This window comes from Euprymna scolopes, chromosome 12 (genome assembly GCF_053919585.1).
Source record: "Euprymna scolopes isolate OS-2025 chromosome 12, ASM5391958v1, whole genome shotgun sequence".
Taxonomy (NCBI): Eukaryota; Metazoa; Mollusca; class Cephalopoda; order Sepiida; family Sepiolidae; genus Euprymna; species Euprymna scolopes.
The window spans coordinates 6,253,729-6,275,216 of record NC_136493.1 but is presented as its reverse complement, the minus strand read 5'-3'; the positions used below and the strand labels follow the sequence as shown (position 1 = coordinate 6,275,216).

Below are 21,488 nucleotides of genomic sequence, written 5' to 3'. Positions count from 1 at the left end.
AAAGCAAAGTGTCTCTGTTGCATTTAATAATGTTTGCTTGAATGAAAAAATGCTGCCTAAATATACCAATATATATATGCATATATATATATATATATATATATATATATATATATATATTGTGTGTGTGGAGATAAATAGACATTATACAGAGATGAAATATTTCAGCTGCAGGTTCAATTTGAATGGTAAGATTCAGTTTAATATCAAATCATATAGGGTGGTATTAAACATTATATCTATAAAAGTGAAAGTGTCTGTCTGTCTGTGTGTGTGTCTATGTTTGTACATTTCCATACGCAATAACTCTGCCAATTTTAAGTCTATGGACTCGAAATTTGATATACAGGGTACTGAAATTTGGGAAAATCGATGTGACCATATTTCGGCCAGAAATTTGGCGATTAAGGGGTCAAAGTTCAACGATTTGACTTTTGAGAACTCTACCAAACTCCTCCGACAATTTTTCGTCAAAACATTTGAAATTTTAGATATAGGTTCCTTAGACATGGATCTAACTTAATAACTTGATTTGAGCCCAAAACAATAAATTTTAAGGGGTCATAATAGGGGTCAAAGTTTAAAAAATTGACCGCTTTTTTTTATTTTTGGTTCAACATACACCTCCAAATACCCAGGCAACGCCGGGCTTAAATGCTAGTATATGTGTATATATATATATATATAACAAATTATAGATGTATATATCAGGTTGATTAAAAGTTCTTGCGGTTTTTAACTTTTCAATTCAGATGAACATATCTTGGCTCAAACAAAAATTTATTCATCGAAATAAGCACCATCAGAGTCAACACATGCTTGCCAACGCAAAACAAGTGTATTTATGTCAGTAAAATAAAAATATTGCATTCTTATGGTAATGAAGTCGCTGAAGATGTTTTCGATATCACTTAGATTTTTGAAGCATTTCTCATGCAGAAAGTTGTCAAGATGCTTGAAAAAGTGGTAGTCGATAGATGAGAGGCCTGGAGAGTATGGTGGATGAGGCAGAGTTTCATAACCCAATTCATTCAATTTCTGCAGGATCGGTTTAGCAATGTGCAGTCGGGCATTGCCGTGGATGAGAATTCGGCCTTTTCGGTTGACTAATGCTGAATATTGTTGTTGAAGTTTCTGATGCATTTCATCCATTTGTCGACAGTATTTCTTTGCCGTAATGGTTTTGCCTGCATTTAAAAAACTGTCATGAATGAGACCGGTCGCAAACCACCAAACAGCATGACCTTCTTTTGATGCAACTCTGGCTTCGGGAAGTGTTGTGGAGCTTTGTTGATGTCTAATCACTGAGCTGAGCATTGCTGGTTATCATAAAGAACCTACTTTTCATTGCAAACCACAACCTAGTCGAGAAATGGGTCGTTTTTGTTGTGTAAAAGAAGAGATGACATTTCATAACAGCATTTTCTTTTGGTTGTTGATCAATTCGTGAGGTTCCCATTTGTCAAGTTTTTTCAAGTGGTTGAAAATCATCATATACGTTACATCTCATTCAGAAGCAATTTCTCGATGTTGTGAATGGATTGACTTCGACTAAGGCTCTTAATTGATCGTTGTTAGCATCCGATGACCGACCATTACGCTCATCATCTTCAAGACTCTCATCACCGCCACGCAATTTCTTAAACCACCATTGTGCTCTGTGCTCAGTAGTGGTTCCTGGGTCAAATGCTTTGTTAATATCTTGAGCTGTTTCAGCAGCTTTTTGGCCTAGCTTGAATTGAAATAAGAAAATTGTGTGAATTTACTTTTTTCCATCTCGTATTCAATGTTTTGAAAAGAAAACATAATTGTTTCAAAACGATTGTAGTTTAAACGATTAGATAAAGCGAAAAATGTGCTTTAAATGATAAATAAAGTAAAGGTATTATAACAAAAACTTATTTGAAAATACACCATTTGGAATTGGAATTAAAAATTCACAATGAGTTTTGCATTAAGCTAATATATGGGAGAAATACACCGCCAGAGTTCATAAGGACATCTAGGAAAAGGAAAACTCTGATGTAAAACCTGAGGTCTGCTATCTTGTGGCAGCCATTGCACCATCGAGATTAGCAGTTGTACCGAAAAGTGCGGTTGTTTCTGCACAAAGCGTTCCGAACTTAAAACAAATCATCTTTCATTTGTTAATAAAATGAAATTTAAATAAAAAATCTGAAAATAAAACAGTTACACAAAATGTTTCAAAAGAATGAAAGCAAAAGAATCCTCGAGTTAAGTTTTCTTTGGAAATGTTTAAATATTTAAATATTTTTATTTCGATTAGACTGTATCATCGATCAGATTTCTGATGTATGTTAATTGATGAATTATGACAAATGATTTTGTGGAAAAACCAATTCTAAATCTGTTTGACTTTTCACAAATTATTTTTATAATCATTGTTTGCTGTTTCTTCTTTTTCTTTTTTTTTGCAACCATATTATGTAGTGCCTTCAGTAAGTTTCCAGACTTTATTTGTACAGGCATTTAAAATTGTTGCAGACCCTTGAAAATTCAGTATGTTATTGCTATACATCTTATGAGATGACTGACCAATTTTTATGATTTCAGGTTCAAACAAATAGCTACAGCAGGAATTGGAATACACCCTACTAAAGCCTGATTGTCATAGCTGGTGAATTTCAAAAGTGTAATCTGGATGTGAGGATATTTTAGAAAAAGGATAAGCAATAAAAATGTCACAGAAACGTATGGAATGCTTCAGACTGATTTTGGACCATTTCACATGAATTGAGCATCAGTTTTTGAGTGGCATAAGAGATTCAATGAAGGCAGGGAGCCTGAGGGATGATGAGAGGTTGGCGAGGATTAAAGAAGTCAGAACATCAAAGTTGATTGGCCAAATAAAGAATTTCATGAATAAAAACCATTGTGTACCTATAGAGACAACAAGTCCGCAGTTTGTATGTTAGTGTGGAACTGTACGCACAATTATTTGCGAGGAACTTAAGATGCGGAATATTTGCAAAGTTTGTCTTAAGGATGCTCAGAAGATTGGAAAGAAAGATGTCATGACAGCAGGGAAATGGTCAGGCTGACCAATTCAGATTCTGCAGTTCTTGATGCTCTGGTGACCTGCAATGAAAGCATCGGCAAATAAGACGGCAAGCTTGAAAGACATTTTTTGCAGACAAAAAGATTTTTAGTTTGATCTGAACTTGGAAATATACTTATTAATTAGTTTAATTTCAAAAGAAATTATTAAAAATTCGCTATAAATATTCAGTGCTGCCTGGAAATTTTAGAAAGAATGATTTTATCTTTAGAGAATTTGGTTTCTTTTATTTTCTCTGCAGATTTAACAATGACTTTCTGGTTCTACTTGAATTCTTTTAGTGGTAAATTATGGCAACTATGTAAATATTCAAGCGTTCACTTACCTTTATCGCCTTTGAAATGTTCTGATTTATTTTAGTATCTTTTGTTGCTAAAGATCTATGTGATACCTTTCACAGTTAATTAATCGTTTCCCAGATCAGTAAGCTTCATTTCTAGATCTGCTTTTGACCACAGCTCAAGATGATTGTGTAATGAATGTCCATAGTCCACTTAAGAATACTGATCATGCTGTGATAATGGTAGAAATCACCTTAAACTCTCGACCCAAAACTGAAGAGCCATTGTTCAAAACAAGGTACTATAAGAAGGCTGACAAGGAAGCCATCAGGGATCTCATCAGAGGGACCCCATGGGGAAATATCTTATCTCTTCCTACAAAACAGTGTGCAAATGAGACTACTGAATTGTTCAAAGCTGCAATTGAAGTTTATGTTCCCACACGAAAATTCTATAGCAAACCCCAATCTCCCCAATGGTTTACTTCTACTTGCGCAGCTGCCATAGCGCAAAGATTTCATTGCGCAGATTTATCAGTAAATCCAGTGCAAAACAGACAAAAGTTTATAAAGGCTCGAAATAATTGTAAGAAAGAAATAGCAACAGCTAAGAGAGAATATAGCGAAACCACTAGAAAACGATTTGAAGTGCAGAAATTAGGAACTCACGATTTGTGGAAAATCTACAACAGTGTCGTAAATAATGGGCAATCAACAATCCCCTCACTATCCAACGATCGCGAGGTTGTTTGCCCAGAAACTGAGAAAGCTAACATGCTTGCCAGTCGGTTTGTCCTCAACTCTACATTGAGCCCAGCAAACCATTCCCTCCCTGATTTTCCTTTGAAGACAGACACCACACTGATCTGAAAATCAACCCTTCTCAAGTGCATATCATAAAAAACCTAGACATCTCAAAAACATATGGACATAATCTCATCCCATAAAAAATGCTCTGCTAAGATTGCTCCAGTCCTTTTCAAACTTTACAACAAATGCCTTAACAAATCTTATTTTCCTGATTGCTGGAAAACTGTTTCTGTGGTACTAGTTTACAAGAATTCTGGTGAAAGAACTGACCCATTAAATTATCGCCCCATTAGCCGCCTCCCTCTTTTCACCAAAATATTTGAGTCCATAATTAATCAAGCTCTAGTCTTACAGTTGCTAAACTTCTGTTCGCTCAACAATATGGTTTTAAGCAAGCCCGTTCTACTGCAAATATCCTAACTGTAATCTCTGAACATAAATACCATACAGTGGACAAAGCAGGGGAGGGTAGAGCAGTAGCCCGAGATATATCTAAGGCTTTTGACAGGGTTTGGCACAATGGTCTTCTCAGGAAAATCAGATCTTATGGCATCACTGGACGAATACTTAAATCCTCCTCAAATAAGAGAAGAATCCAGGTTGTCCTTGATGGTTGTACATGAAAACAATATATAAGTTTTTGAGATCGTTTTATTTGAAAAATAAAGAATCAGATTTTTATTTTCTAGTGGATTTGCAGAATTTTCTTGATAATTTTTTTTCTTTTATAATAAAAAGTTATAATTGCATATTCTTTTATAATAAAAAGTTATAATTGCATATTCTTTTATAATAAAAAGTTATAATTGCATATTGGTGGGTGAAAAAAACAAAAATGGAAAACAATCCACAATAATTTGTTCCAATTTTTCAACATAATCATCTAAAAAGAGTAAAATCTTTTTTGGGAGGCAGAGAGTAATTGGACCTATTTACAATGCTTCCCCTCGGGACAGAGTTAAACACCAGGGTCGTTTTTTAACATGGAGAAAAGGTACAAAAAAAAAAAAATTGTCTCAGTCGTGAAAGACTGCTCCTCCACCAAAAGAGAACAAGAAATGGAAGTGCAGCATCTGAAGAACAGATACTACACTTTGATGGTGTTTATTTGCTCCCCCACTGAGCAAATTAGGCACAAGGCCGTTTTTAATGTGAGGTAAGAACCAGCTCCCCTAAAAGTAGGCAAAAAGGGGTCACTCTGGTTACCAAAAATAATAATTGTCCCAGTATAGAGGGTTTCCCCTCCATTGACTGGTACAAATTATTTTAAGTGCAGCATCTGTCGGAACAGATGGTGTTTATTTGCTCCCCCACTGAGCAAATTAGGCACAAGGCCGTTTTTAATGTGAGGTAAAAACCAGCTCCCCTAAAAGGGGTCACTCTGGTTACCAAAAATAATAATTGTCCCAGTATAGAGGGCCTCCCCTCCACTGACTGGTACAAATTATCCTAAGTGCAGCATCTGCCGGAACAGATACTACACTTTGATCTTAGCCAAATGTTGCTAAGGATCTTAATCTACAAATTTATCATTGTTAGTAGTAGTAGTAGTATTATTAGTAGTATTTCTGTTATATTATTTTTTTACAGTAAAACAAATCAATAGACATATAAAGGTATATTATTGGTAAATCTACATATCTTTATAATTAGGATAAAAAATATAAACATTCTCTGACAAAAGGGAAGTCAACATAATTAACAGGCCCCCATCACCATTCCTATGTTAAGAACGGTTTTATAAATGATGCTTAGCCTTCTTGTGACTCTGATACTTAGCCTTCTTATGAATTCAATTTTGGCACTTAGAATTCTTAGGAGTTTGACTCTGACTCTTAGCATTCTTATGAATCTGAATCTTAGTAACTCATGTAATTCATACTTTGATTGTTAGCATTCTTTTAGTACGGCTCTGAAATTTATCATTCTTTTGAGTCCAAGTCTCTGAATTCTTCCAATTCTGACACTTAGCATTTATTCAAGTTGATTCAAGTCTGACTCCAAGTCTTATAATTCTTTTAATTCCAACTCTTAACATTCTTTCAAGTTTGTTGTGAAGGAACATAACTGGCTATACACCGGTTACAAACTGTATATATATATTGGACTGTTTGGCAGACAGTGGCAGACAGCGGCAGACAAGCAGTCGCAGTAAGACGGATAGTCTTACGTTTTGATTATCAGACTTTCTTCCCCATACTTGTTACTATGTACTTCTATTTACCTTAGGCGAGCAGCCTTACGTTTCTGTATTATAAATAAACCCCATTACACATACCACTCGGTGTAACTCACGTTTGTCTTTATTTCCTAAGTATTTAGGAATATAACAATGGCGACGAAAGGATGTTCTTTCTCTTAACAGAGATAAATTACCGTACCAAGGACTGTGTACAATGCAAGGATTTTTTGTTTTACGAAAAAAAACAAACTACACAAGGATTTTTGACCACGTGCGTCAATGAATTTAAAAATTTTTCCTACCTAAAGTAGCGAAAAGTACGGATTTTTCTTCGTAAAGAACTCACAAGAAATTATAGAAACATGTTCAAGGTAAAGTGGAATTTATATTTATTTTGACAAGTAAAAAAAAAAAAAAAAAAAAAATGGTCGCAAGTTGAATTCGAAACTACACTAAAGGATTACGAGTTTCGAAAGAAAAAATATAAATACAACGACTATTGTACCATTTTATGCCACGTGGGAACGGCAGCCATATATTTTTTTTTTTTTTGGAAAATTAATTGTTTGTTATTGCCTTTATATAAATAATTGGAACTATTTGTCGTGGGAAGTAAGAAATATTTTGTGTATGAACTTACGTTGTTGAAAAAAAAAAAAAAAAAAAAAAAAAGAATTATTTTACAAAGCCTGTTGAATTACTATGGATGAACTTTGTTGAAACGTGTTGTGTCTGCATATTGCTACTAATTTACGATATACGTAAATTTACGATTTTTCTTTGGAATTATTGTGTAGAATTCGAAAAGACATTTTTGTACTAGAAGCTAACATGGAACAATTAGCAGAGTTAACTAAGGCTCTAGCCCTTAGCATCCAGGAACAGACAAAAATGACTCAACAATTTTTAGCGCAACAACAACAACAACAACAACAAATTCAACAACAACAGCTACAGCAACAGCTGCAACAACAACAAGAAAGAACACAAAAAACTTTAGAGGCACAACAAGAACAAACAAACATACTACAACGACAAATGTCGACACAGCAAAAGAATTTAGAAAAGCTAATTCTAACGTCGACCGGGAAGAAGACTAATTTTTCTGCCGAGGGTATTTCAAATTCACTAACGGAATTTCGTTACTCCCCGGATACTGGTGTTACTTTCCCTGCATACTACAGAAGATACGAAACAATTTTTACGAAAAGATGTTTAGACTGGACCGATGAGGAAAAAGTTACCCTGCTACTACAAAAACTGGGTACTGATGAAAACACCAAGTATGCAAATCTAATTCTACCAAAAAAACCGGAGGAGGTTTCGTTCGAGGAAACAATTAGTACCTTGTCGAAAATATTTGATAAAAGGGATAGCCTATTTCACTCTAGATACAAATGTTTGAACATTCAGAAGGCAGAAGCTGAAGACTATCTAGAATATGCTTGCACTGTGAACTGTTTATGCGAATCATTTAAATTGAATGAAATTTCCGCAGACCAATTTAAATGTTTAATCTTTGTACAAGGTCTCACAGCACCAAGGGACAAAGATATACGTTCACGGATCCTAACAATTATGGAGGCGGATCCTAACATAACATTGCAAAAAGTCACTGAAGAGTGTCAACGTCTGATTAACATAAAGAAAGACAACACTCGCATTGAAGAGAAAAATATTTTTAAGGTGCAGCAAGTAAAAAGGCAAGGGACCACAAGAAAGTCCAGGTTCCAAGAACACAGGATCCTTAAAGGATACAAAGACCCAAAGCTAAAGTGTAAATGTTGTGGTAGTTTAAGACACAACAATAAGACCTGCTGGTTTAGGAACAAAATATGTTATGAATGTGGTCTCAGAGGTCACAAGGGAACATACTGTGCCCAGAAGAAAAGACAAGGGACCGATAATGTAAATACGCTTCGCATGAATAAAGAAAAAAGCTGCGAAAGACGGAAATATGTTGATGTTCGGATAAATGGACATCTGGTTACATTGCTTCTGGATAGCGGTGCAGATATTAGTATTATAAATGAAGATATATGGAAAAGGATAGGTCGACCTGAATTAACGAAAACCAGAAAGACGGCGAGAAGTGTGTGCGGCAAAAGATTAGAGTTCAAGGGAGAATTAAAATGCAAAGTGACATTCGCTAACCAGACTCATAAATCCAAAGTGTACGTCGTACCAGGAAAGAATACATGCCTGTTTGGGGTAGATTGGATTGTCCTGTTTAATTTATGGGAGAAACCCATAAATTCGTTTTGTAACGTTTTAACTGCAGAAAAAGCAAACCAAAGGGAAGACTTCCTGAAGGATTTGAAAACTGAATTTCCCAATGTTTTTGCCGAAGGACTAGGACTCTGTATTAAGACAGAGGCAAAATTTGAATTAAAGAAAAATGCCACTCCAGTATTCAAACCTAAAAGGAATGTGCCTTTTTCAGCGATGGACGCAATCGAAAAAGAGTTGGATAGACTTCAACAACTGGAAGTCATTGAAAAAGTTAACCACACAGATTGGGCAAGTCCAACCGTGTATGTAAAGAAAAAAAATAACAGAATAAGGGTCTGTGGAGATTTTTCAACGGGTTTAAATGACTGTCTATTGGACCATAATTATCCCCTTCCGTCCGCAGAAGATCTGTTCTCTAAGCTTAACGGAGGAAAAATTTTTTCTAAGATAGACCTCTCAGATGCTTACTTGCAAATTAAGATCAGCGATGAATGCTCCAAATACTTAGGCATAAATACTCATAAGGGCATTTTTAAGCTAAAGAGGCTTCCTTTTGGATTAAAGGTTGCTCCTGCTATTTTCCAGCAAATTATGGACACGATGCTGGCAGGGTTGGAATTTTCAATGGCCTACCTTGACGATATCCTAATTAAAAGTGAAAATTTGCAAGATCATAAGAAGCATGTAAAAGAAGTATTCAAAAGAATACAGGAATTTGGTTTTAAATTGAGCCCAGAAAAATGCGATTTTTTTATGAAAAAAATTAAATATCTAGGTCAAATAATCGACAAAGAGGGTCGAAGACCGGATCCACAAAGGACTGAAGCAATTGAAAAGATGCCTGCTCCAGATTCAGTGACAAAATTAAAATCGTTTTTGGGATTAGTTCAATACTATGCAATTTACATCCCTAACATACATAATTTAAGAGCTCCTCTTAACGAGTTACTGAAAAAGGGTGTTAAATGGAACTGGAATAAGGAATGTGAATCTGCTTTCCAAAATATCAAAAGATGTCTACTGTCAGACTTAGCATTGGCACATTTCAATCCAGAAAAGGAACTAATACTAGCAACGGACGCCAGTGATTACGGTGTTGGCGCTGTATTACTTCACAAGTATGAGGATGGTAGGACAAAAGCTATCGCCCATGCTTCAAGAACGTTGGTTGCAGCGGAGAAAAATTACAGCCAAATTGAAAAAGAGGCGCTGTCGATAATATTTGGAATTACAAAGTACAATCGATTTCTCCATGGACGATCTTTTATTTTGCAAACCGACCATAAACCCCTACTTACCATATTTGGATCAAAGAAAGGCATTCCCACACATACTGCGAATCGATTACAGCGATGGGCTGTAACCCTCTTAAACTATCAGTTTAAGATGGAACATGTATCCTCAAAAAAGTTAGGACACGCAGATGCATTATCACGGTTGATCCCTAAAAGAAGCGAAAGTTTCGAAGAAACGGTAATTGCTGCGCTTAAAGACGAAAGTGAATGTACAAGTTCAATGTGTAATATGATACGTGAACTTCCGGTAACTTTCGAAAAAATAAAAAAAGAGGCAGTAAATGACATTTTCATTAAGAAAATGAAAAATCAATTGGGATGGATAAAAAAAAATAAAAAGGTAGATCAAACAACGCCTTTTTCCATCTGTGAAGATGTGCTCATGTATGGTGAGAGGATCGTAATTCCACTAACGTTACAGAGGAAAATTCTGAAGGAATTTCATACAGGTCATCCGGGCATTTCGAGAATGAAATCCCTTATGAGAGGATATGTGTACTGGCCTGGTATGGACAAGGAAGTTGAAAAATGTGTCAAGACATGCAGAGGATGTCAATTAGCAGCTCGAGATCCTCCAGTAAAAACGACGCCATGGCCAAAGACGGACCTACCCTGGTCACGTCTGCATATTGATTATGCGGGACCTATAAATGGTTATTTTTACTTGATTATTGTAGATTCTTTTTCAAAATGGCCAGAAATATTTAAGTTTAGACATCCAACAGCAAAAAACACTGTGAGTGCGCTTAATGAAATTTTTAGCCGTTTTGGAGTGCCAAAAACCTTAGTGAGTGATAATGGAACAGCATTTACTGCTCATGAATTCAAAGAATTCTGTGACTCACTAAATATTCTACATATGACAACACCTGTGTACCATCCACGATCGAATGGGTTGGCCGAAAAATTTGTAGATACGTTTAAAAGGGCACTTAAGAAAAATCTTACTACGGACACAGACGAACAATGTATTCAAACATTTTTAGCAATTTACAGGGTGACACCAAATCCTAATAATAATGTCAATTCTTCCCCGGCTGAGCTAATGTTTGCAAGAAAGATAAGATCTGTCTTCGATAGGCTGCTACCAGAGAAAAAGAAAGTTTTCAAAAAAGAAAACCTTAATACCAAGTGCTTCTCCCCAGGTGAAAATGTATATTTCAAAAATTTTCAAAATGGACGAAATCAGTGGGTTGAAGGTATTATCAAAAAAAGGATTGGGAGCATGGTCTATACCATCCAAGGATTAAGTTTTGTCTGCAAAAGACACAGAAATCAAATACGTCCCAGACTGTCTCCAAATGTGGAAGAGACACCAATGGAAACATTGTGCGATATTTTTGATATACCAAAACCAGCGTGTGTACCGCAAACAATGAATATTTTGCCTGAACCGACCATACGGGCTGGACAGAAACCTTTACCCCGGGTAACGCTGACCAGAAGGAAAAGCGCAAGAAAGAGAAAAGTTACCAGGAGATTAAGCCCTGACCCTAAAAGGAAGAGGTATTTAAGCTAAAATCAGGAAGATTTCAGCTTCAGGGGGAGGTGTTGTGAAGGAACATAACTGGCTATACACCGGTTACAAACTGTATATATATATTGGACTGTTTGGCAGACAGTGGCAGACAGCGGCAGACAAGCAGTCGCAGTAAGACGGATAGTCTTACGTTTTGATTATCAGACTTTCTTCCCCATACTTGTTACTATGTACTTCTATTTACCTTAGGCGAGCAGCCTTACGTTTCTGTATTATAAATAAACCCCATTACACATACCACTCGGTGTAACTCACGTTTGTCTTTATTTCCTAAGTATTTAGGAATATAACAAAGTTCAACTTAGATTCTTAGTATTTCTTCTGACTCCAACTTTTAGCAATCTTTCAACACATACTTTCAGCATTCTTTTTGTTCTTATTCAACATTCTTTTGAGTTTGACTCTTGGCATTCGTTAAGGGGTCAAAGTTCAACGATTTGACCTTTGAGAACTCTACCAAACTCCTCCGCCAATTTTGGGTATAAACAATTGAAATTTTAGATATAGGTTCCTTGGACATGGATCTAATTTAATAACTTGATTTGAGCCTAAAACAATACATTTTAAGAGGTAATAATAAGGGTCAAATATAAAAAAAAATTTAACCTCTGCGGTCTCTACCAAAAATTACTCAGACAATTTCTGGTCTAAACATTTGAAATTTTACATAAAGGGTATTCAGAGATAGGGCAAGCTTTTTAATCAGTTTTGGTCGAAAATTTGAGCTATCAATATGTAAATGTATGTATGTATGTTTGCATGTCTGCCTAAAACTTTCGACAGAGGCGACGGATTTTCACAAGATCAGTATTGTTTGAAATCTCGACCCTTCAGACGAAAAATACTGACAAATCGGCTAAAAACATTAATTTCTTCACTCTCAACTGGGCACTTTTCTACAGGGAGGGGTCGCTTTTTTCGCCGATATTTTCGAAAATCATCCCCTCTTTTCGATTGTCTAGTCTTAATTAAAACCTATGTCACTCCCGGTTTGACGGTGGTCATAACCGCAAAGACGTCACATTTTTTTTCCCGTTCTTTTCCTCCTTCACGGTATGAGTTCGAACCTGCCTTCCTACTACCACTTTTTTTTTGTTTTGCTCAACATACACCTCCAAACACCCGGGCAACGCCGGGCTGAAATGTTAGTATCATTAAAATAAACAATAAAATGAATTTACTCACAAATTTCAGTCGAGAGATTATTTTTGTTGCAAATATATTTTTAAATTCATATTAATTCATTACAAAAATTAATTATTTTTAAAAATATTCTCTGTCAAGGCAGATAGTAAATAGATACATAAATATTTATTTGCATAATGAACTTAAAAACTGAAATAATTATTTTTTTCCAATTCTATGTGCCACTTTTTTTTTTTGTAGTTAAAAATCTTTGTAAAATATAAACAAGTTTATTTTTTAGATTAGTCGTACCTTGATTTTACAAATTATGCACGAAAAAATAGACACGATTTTATGTTCGTCTAATTAAATCCTAAAACGCTGAGACAATTATTTGGCACATTGTATTGGGGGAAAAAATTGTCTTAATCGTGAAAGGTAATTAGTCAACGCAACTTCGACAGTTTGAAGTTTAATTTAAAAAAAAATAGACAGAAAACAAGCAATGGTCGATAATAATACGGATTTGATCGAACATGTTTTTCCTCACATATACACACTCACATGTACGCACGCACATACGCACACACATGCATGCATATACACATCCTCATACATACACTCACATTCACATGTATACGCACACATACGCGCACATGTACGCACACATGGGAAACGTCACTTCCCCTGAAAGGAATTCTAGACATGTGCAGTCAGAACACTCACCCCGATATAAAAGTCAACAACACCATTAAACTTCCTCTTTCTTCCCTTTTTGCCTGGGTTCGTCAACCAGGCAAGTACGGTCCACAGCTCTGGGCTTGAAAACTTTTCCACGTGGACGACTGCTAACATGAACGGACGGTTTTGCTGAGGCCAACACCCTCTTTCTATTTCCCTTTCTACATGTGGGACGGCCATTTCTCGTCCTCAACTTCATTCCTTTCTTTTCCACGCATGTAGTTGTCAACACCTGAATGAACACGTGTTACACCTAAACCATTTAATTTTGACAGAAAATAAACGACATGTTTATTTTATTTAGCAATTGAGTTTTGTTTCCTTCATTCCATTCGTTTCATTATTTTCTTTTGTAGCGAGTTAGGGTATTTATATCCTGGTCCGCAACAGATTTCTTCTACTTTTTACAAAGATTTTCTATTGTTACATTGTTATTGTTACAAAATTCAAAATTAAAGGAAAAGGTCAGAAACAAACAAAAACCCAAAAATCTCTCAGCTGAAAGTTGTGATGGTGACTAAATTCGTTTTGTTTTTTATTTCAGTAATAAAGAAATAACCTTGTTTATTTATTTTTTTTTTTTACAAAAATTGAAAAATAAAAAATGGCATACTGGGTTTAAAAAATCTCTCAATCTTTAAGAATTTGCCAAAAAATCGCAACTAGAGTCGTTTTATTGTTTATTTTAATAACATTTTTTATTCTAACGGACTCAGTCGCCCATGTAAGAGGGAATATTTAGTAAAAAGCGGGAGTTTTCTTTAGTAAATATCTTTTTAGGTATGGACTTAAAAAGATATTTGTCTGTGTTTAAGTTACTTTAATCAGCAGTAGCGGCAATTAGTCGTACAATGATCGTGCATAATTTTTAGCCGTACATATTTAGTAAAGCCACATCTTAACATGTACATTTGTTTATTTTTTTATGGCAGTTTCTGAAGGCTATAATTACCAGGCGGCTTTTCAGCGCACTCATGTTCCTCGATTTTTGGGTCTCAGCGACGACGACGACGACGATGATGAGGATGATGAAGATGAATCTCCAGACCCCCGACATAGATCGTCTCGCTTTCATGCTTGGGGTCAGGGACGACGTCTGGATGATGAACATGAAGCTGATGACCATGCTCCGGAGGAACATGAAAGTAAGTATTATAGAGATGTTCTCTGTGGACAGACCCCCCCCCCCCCTCTCTGTATATTTCTTCTCCCTATACGAAAGTTAAATTTTATAAAAAAATTTTGAGAGACGGGAATGGTTATAATTATGGTTCTTTTACGGATTTTGATGTGGATCATTTTAATTGCTCTTTCGTTCGCACAAATGCGAGTTCTTTGCTACTTTAAGAGATTGTTGGTACGGGTTTAGGTTCTTCCAAGTCCCAAAACTACCGACCAGCTTTAATAATTACTAAACGTACAACAAGTATAAACGACAAGAATTTATTAACAAACATGAAAACATGACAACACTGCAATTCAGAACATTAAGGTAAAAAGGTTACTCACTTCAATAGTGGGGTTTACGGGAGGAGTGAGGACTGTATTCTAGAGTTGTACTCTGCCTGTCCAACATTGTCTTTTAGGAGAAGAACTTTTTGCGTCCGTGCCTCATGTGTACGGACTCTCCTCTACTTTTCTCAAGGGACCTCACTCCTTACCCTACACCGGTAATTCGGTGCTCTTATTTATTCCCCTACAAGATTTTTCAGAATAGCAAACAAAGCCAAAAGTCGGTGAAAAAATAAATTCACAACAAATAAATGTTACCAAAGGTAAGCTAAGTTACTCTTCTACCTACCTAAATAAATTTTTTTTTTACATTTCTGAATTTTTGAGATGAAGATATTATTATTATTATATTATATTATTATTATTTGGATTAATTAGACTAACGTTCTCATCTTGAGTGTTATTTGCACAACGTTTCAGTCGATGTAACCTCCGACCTTCTTTAAGTGTAAAAGTCGCCATGCGCTGGCGAGATTTCATATTTTTAAATCTAGTTGAAAGTAAATTTATAAAAACATTATAAAGTCAACAAAATTATCACAAAAAAACGCTAGGAGATATTATTTCTAAATTATTTATGATTAATATTTTTATTAAATCCATTAACCAATTGTAAGTTCTTAGAAACCTAAATTTACAAAACAAGAAGGTTGCCAGTCGGACTTGATGTTAAATTACGTGTGTCTCGTTTTCTGTTTTTTAATTTTTAACAAGATGTTTTTTGTTTAATTTTCATATAAATATGTTTTAATATATTCAGTGACTGATATAAGATAAAAAAAAAAAGGAAAAAAGGGAAGGAAGAAGCGAGAAAAGGGGAAGGGGATCTATTGATTAAATTCGTTTGAAAACAAGACACAGTTAAGGGGACGCAACTCTGAAAAGATTATCAAGATTATCTCCCTTGAGTATTAATGGATATTCTTTAAAATATGAAATTATTTCCATGTTACTGTTTTTAAGTTCAACTAAATTACGAATGTATTTGTATTAACAGCAAATTATTATAAAGGTCAGCATATGTTGTGAATTTTATAAATCAAGAAATATTTCACTTATTCTTAGAGTAGCTAAGTATGGTTTGTGTGAATTGTTCATTAGGTATTGCCAAAACAATGTGAAAAAAGGAACACATGATTCCGTGACGTCAGATTTGTGTTAACTATACGAACTATGGAAAAGCAGAAGCGACTTAGTAATTTTTTTAAAAAACTTTGTTTATCTTCTTCAAACTGAAATTAATAATTAATCTTTGTTATAATTTTGTTAGGTTTTAAGATTTACACAGTTTAATGATTAATAATATTATAAACAGTTGTATATTAAAGATCAAATACGGTTTTACGAGTGCTCATTTGCTTAACTACCGGCTTCCATACTTTTGTTCCATAAAAAGAGACAAACAAAATATGAGGGTGGTATATAAAATGTCTAATATTTGTGCAATATTTCAGATCGGTTTTAATCTGGCGATAAAATAGCTGGCAAGAGTCGTTTATATTAAAACTTAATATTTAAAAAAATCTAAACACAATTTAAAAAATCTATGTTGTAACAGAACATTTTGAAATAATGGAATTTTAATCGTTTTAATCTTTTAAAAATTAATTAATGTTTATGAAGTTTCTTTTTCTTGGCAATTTAACTGATTATAGTATATATTAATTAGAAAAAATGCTATTAAAAACAACATAATAATATTAAATTTATATCATTTTTTAATTGCAACTTCAAGGTAAGTTTTTGTTCAATATGTGTATTTAAATTTAAAAAAATAAATGTTTTACTTATTTGAACTCTTATGTTTCATAATAAATAGAAATTTCGATAGAGTTAAATATATGTTGTTTAAATTTCGAAAAAAATAAATATGGGTGGGGGGCACGCACTCAAAAAATATTTCCCCTCGTATATTTTACGGAAACTGCATTTTATATGCGATTTCATTTTAAAATGGATAAGTATCGAAAATTTCATGAAAATCTGACCATTAGTTGATTTTTGCTGGACTTATTAAACACGGGTATGTTTTCACATTTGAAATGCTTACTACATGGGAACGTTAGTTTAAAGCGTCAATTATGTAAACACGATTTTTGTCTCGCAATTTCATTATTTTCGTACGACAAAATAAATTTATAAAATTATTACTAGTTTATTTTGCCCTTTTTCTTTTAAATGGTACAAAAGTTATATTGATAATATTAATTTATAATAAAGTTACATCGTTTTACATATGGGGGGGGGTAATTCTGTGGTGAATTTTGGAGGTGCTTATTGTTCATAATCAATTGTTCCGATATGCTGCTGAACTAGGTATTTCTAAATTATTTCTAAATTATTTATGATTAAACTTTTTATTAAATCCATTAACCAATTGTAAACATGGCGACGTCTCATCTAAAGAAGGTTAGAAGTTATATCGACCGAAACGTTGTGCAGATAAATCCAAAGATAATAATATCCGATTGATTCAAATAATGCAATATTTTTTGTTTTAAAGTATTAAAGAAATTTTTTAAAGTTAAAATGGCAAGTTAAAAAAAAAAAAAAAAAAAAGCAAAATGATGGTCTAGCTAAAATGATAGTCAAACCTCAATAATTGTTTAAAAAGTCGAAAAATAAACAAAATACTACTAAAAAGACATTCAATAAATGTCACCAATCATGGGGAAATATAATGTTTTAGATGAAACAGAAAATACTTTGTACCGAGATTTATCTCCTTTACTTTTTATGCTCTTCACTTTTCATGGAATTACTTTTACCTGTCCTGGGGCAGGTATTCTTAATTAATTTTTTTTTTTTTTTAGATGAACAAGAAATACATGTCGATGAACTTTATGAATTGCAAGATGATGGAATGTTACGACCAGTCGATGGCTTCCCAGGTAATTATTTATATCTACTTTATGTATAAAAGGCACATTGTGTGTGTGTGTGTGTGTGTGTGTGTGTGTGTGTGTGTGTGTGTGTGTGTGTGTGCATGTGCGTTTCCTATCAACTCCAAAATCGCTGGGCTGATTTTTTTTTTTTTTTAGAAATTTCACACAAATGTACTTTATTTATCTGGGGGTGTTCTTATATAGGTTTTGTATCCGAATGCCTCCGATAAGTATTGAAAATTGAAAAAATCCAATTGAATATGTAATAGTCTGCTTTTGACTAAAACAGCCCAAGTGCATTTCAGAAGTTTTATCACAGTTCAAACAGAAAGACCGGGCGTATGTAATCAATAGTAGGTTCTTTAATAAGATAGGGTGCATTTGAAATGGATGTTTAGAGCACAGTTAGACTGTGATACTTGACTTTTGAATTTTAAACTTAAAGTCATGATATAAAAATAATTTCATGAGATCAACGGTAGGTTCTCTACAGTGTAATGTAGACTACAATATATTGCGGACCAAGTTATTATGTAGACGCATGTGAAGCTTCCTCCCAGTGCATTGCAGTGGGTTCGTGACTACAGCAGACAATCAATCGATTTGATTAACAAATAGGCGATTTATTTTACCAATTTCGAAGACAAAAATATTAGAAGTGGGGAACATTTATTAATCCTCATTCAATCCTAGGTAATATATATATATATATATATATATATATATATATATATATATATATATATATATATTGTAAGAATTGAAATTGATTTGACTTACCGGGGGTGGGTCGGAGGGAAGAAAAGACACTGAACTGCTGTTTGCCGTTACTGAAAAACTGGGTGTCTATTTCCTACTAAGTTAAATAGACATTCTAATCTCGTTGGAAATCACGTTGGAATTCTCGTCACTGAGAGTTAGTATGTATAAAAGGAGTTGTCTCACTACGAGTTAGTGATTAGTTAAGAATCTAGTTACCTAGCTTGCTAGTCGGTTGGCGTCTCTTAGACTGATTACCTCGTTACTGTTGTTCGGCAAACGTTACCAGTTAATTGTTACCTTTAAAAGGAAAGACTGCTTGTAAGAAACGTCACCATTCCGACAATATATATATATATAATCTTTTATTGAATATTTATTCAAATTTAAAAAACAATAACAAAATATTATAAACCTGTAAAGAAGCTATACAAAATTTTAATTATCTGACAAGGAGTATAAATAAACAAGAAAGACGTTATTCTATAAAGTTTCGAAGAATGCAATTCTTAGGGAAGAGGTTTGTAAAATATACAATAAATTTTGCAGGTTAATGCATTAAAGAAAAAAAAAAGCAATATGAAATTAATCATACTTGCATCAAAAAAGTTATTTTACAGTGACAGTTTATCAAGATTCAATGAGATTAGGAAAACAAGAAAGGGAAAAAAGGGAGAAAAAGGTTATGGTAAAAGTCCAATGAGAAAACCGATAAAATCCAGAACAGAATAAATCCGAAATGAGTCCATTGAAAATCCATTAGTAATCCATAAGTAAACAGAATTATAAATGTTCAGGGTAAATTACATCTTCCAGAAAAAAAAACCCCATCAGATCATGGAGAAGTGAAGTTCCATTTTTATATAAAACGTTTTTTAAAAAAAGTAACAAATAAGGTAACTGAAAGTGTTATAAGGTGGAGATTCAAATTGAAAATGAAAAATGGAGTGGTAAGAAAAAGAAAGGAAAAATGAAAAAGAGATGTGTAGATGTAAAACCAGACAGAATGAGAGGCATGATGCAATGCATGTTAAAATATGTTACAAGGTCATATAATCCTAACATTAAAAAGAAAGAAGACCATGGCAGGGTAAGAATTGGATGAATTATTAGGGATATATATATATATATATATATATATATATATATATATATATATATGTATATATATATATGTGTATATATATATATATATATATATATATATATATATATATATATATATAATTTTTTTTACCTCCAATAATGATTATAAACTTTATGAAAATTACCTAAATTAAAAATTATTTGAATTCTTCAAACTACTATTCTTGATTTTGTCATTATTTTTACATTTTGACTGCTGTAATCTTTGATCATCTTCAGCTGAATCTTTGAACTCCAGAACTTATATGCAATGTTGCACTGAATCCTTTATTTAATCTGCAAAACTTAGTATAGGTTCCTATAAAGCTTCCTAAGTTCTACTAGGAGGTTGCTGAGTTCAAAAATTGCATCAGAAGAAAGTCAAAGGTTACATTGGACAAAATATGAATATAACAACGAACATGAGAAGAGTAGTTTGATGAATTCTGTTAATCCACAAAATAATTGAAGCAGCTGAATTGCAAAGTGATTCCTATGAATGCTAAAATGCAAATTGCTCTAATTGCTTATCCTCTTTCTTTCTCCTGTTTGGTTGAATTCACTTTATTCTTCACTTCCCAAAGCAAGAAAGTTTTTACAGAAATGTGCTAACTCAAAATATTTAAAAACTTTGCCTTAATAAGACATGTTGACACAATTTCTTGTTCAATCCAAGAAATCTCATGGAACGATGCCTGAAATATTGTAACAGACATAACTAACTGAAAGCTGTCTTTTTTTTTTCTTCCCCAGATCCTCATCGCCCAGGTGTATTTGGAGGTGTAGGGATGCGGCTTCTGCCTGAAGGTGATCCAAGAGCTGACAGCATTCCAGAACCGAATACGAGAAACCTAAGAGAACTTACAGGTGAATTTCTTTTTTTTTTCCTTTCAATTAAATTTGGATGATTTTTCTAATGTCTTAAACGTTATGTGAAGGAAAGTTCCGTTTCATGAATAAAACATGAAAATAAAATATTTAGACATTTAAAAGGTTTCAATACATTTAAAAAATATTTTTTGCCTGTTAATGTAGCTTTAAAATGCTCCGTCTGCCTGTTTCCCACCTGACTACAACCTGGATGTCTTCAAGTCCAACGTTAACAAATTCCTAATGAACCACCCCCTTAAGTAAACACTTCATTAAATCTCCACACTAACGTACTGTACTTGCAATAACCCTTATCCCTGAGTGGCTTCTCCGGGCCTTGATAAGTGGTGACCACCATGTAAAAAAATATATATATATATATATATCACAGCAAAATTATGCCCAAGATTATTGTTAGGCAATCCATCATTGCTGTCATCATCAGTGATTTCTGAACTACTCGTGTCAGAAGCATTGTAATTTCTGGCGTGGCCTTTGGATGCTTTTAACACCAGCAGCTCGGAAAACACCAACAATGACGATGATAGTCTGTTTGGCAATGTTAGGTTTCCCAACAAGTCTTGGTTGTAATTTTCCATCAAAGAAATTGCATTTTAATTTTTAAACTAAAATTAATACAAGGCCAACACTGATTTCTTTTCTTTTTTTTTTTTTCAACTTATTGTCTATAATTTCTTTGAATCATGGAAACTTGAGACTCTTGCTGCTTAAGTTTAATCAAAGTTATAATTTCACATGCAACTTCAAGTAGCTAAAATGAATATAAAATTGCTCTTGCAACTGCCGAAAAAGCCCCAAAATCGCAAGGTTGGTTTTCAGTCACTTAAATATAACCAACTGAACTACTCTCATGGTTGGTATGGTGTCTGATGGTAAGAGAAGACTTTATATTTGAAAATTAGGTCAATTCAAATTAGAATTGCAAATGCGTAAACGTAAAACTAGACAGTGGAAGTTGAATAGACAGAATGAGAGGCATGATGCAATGCATGCTAAAATATGTTACACGGTCATATAATCCTAACATTAAAA

The 21,488-nt window shown here is 33.8% G+C and overlaps 1 protein-coding gene across 2 annotated transcripts in view; it reads left to right on the top strand.

The window, feature by feature from the left end:
• The window catches only part of LOC145291153 (uncharacterized), a 318,145-nt gene that overhangs the window by 177,884 nt on the left and 118,773 nt on the right, over positions 1-21,488 (top strand). For both annotated transcript variants that reach the window (XM_080136682.1, XM_080136681.1), the window contains exons 8-10: positions 14,217-14,429; positions 17,610-17,687; positions 20,319-20,432. In XM_080136682.1, the coding sequence (XP_079992808.1) occupies positions 14,217-14,429; positions 17,610-17,687; positions 20,319-20,432 (405 nt within the window). The remainder of the gene's footprint in view (positions 1-14,216; positions 14,430-17,609; positions 17,688-20,318; positions 20,433-21,488) is intronic.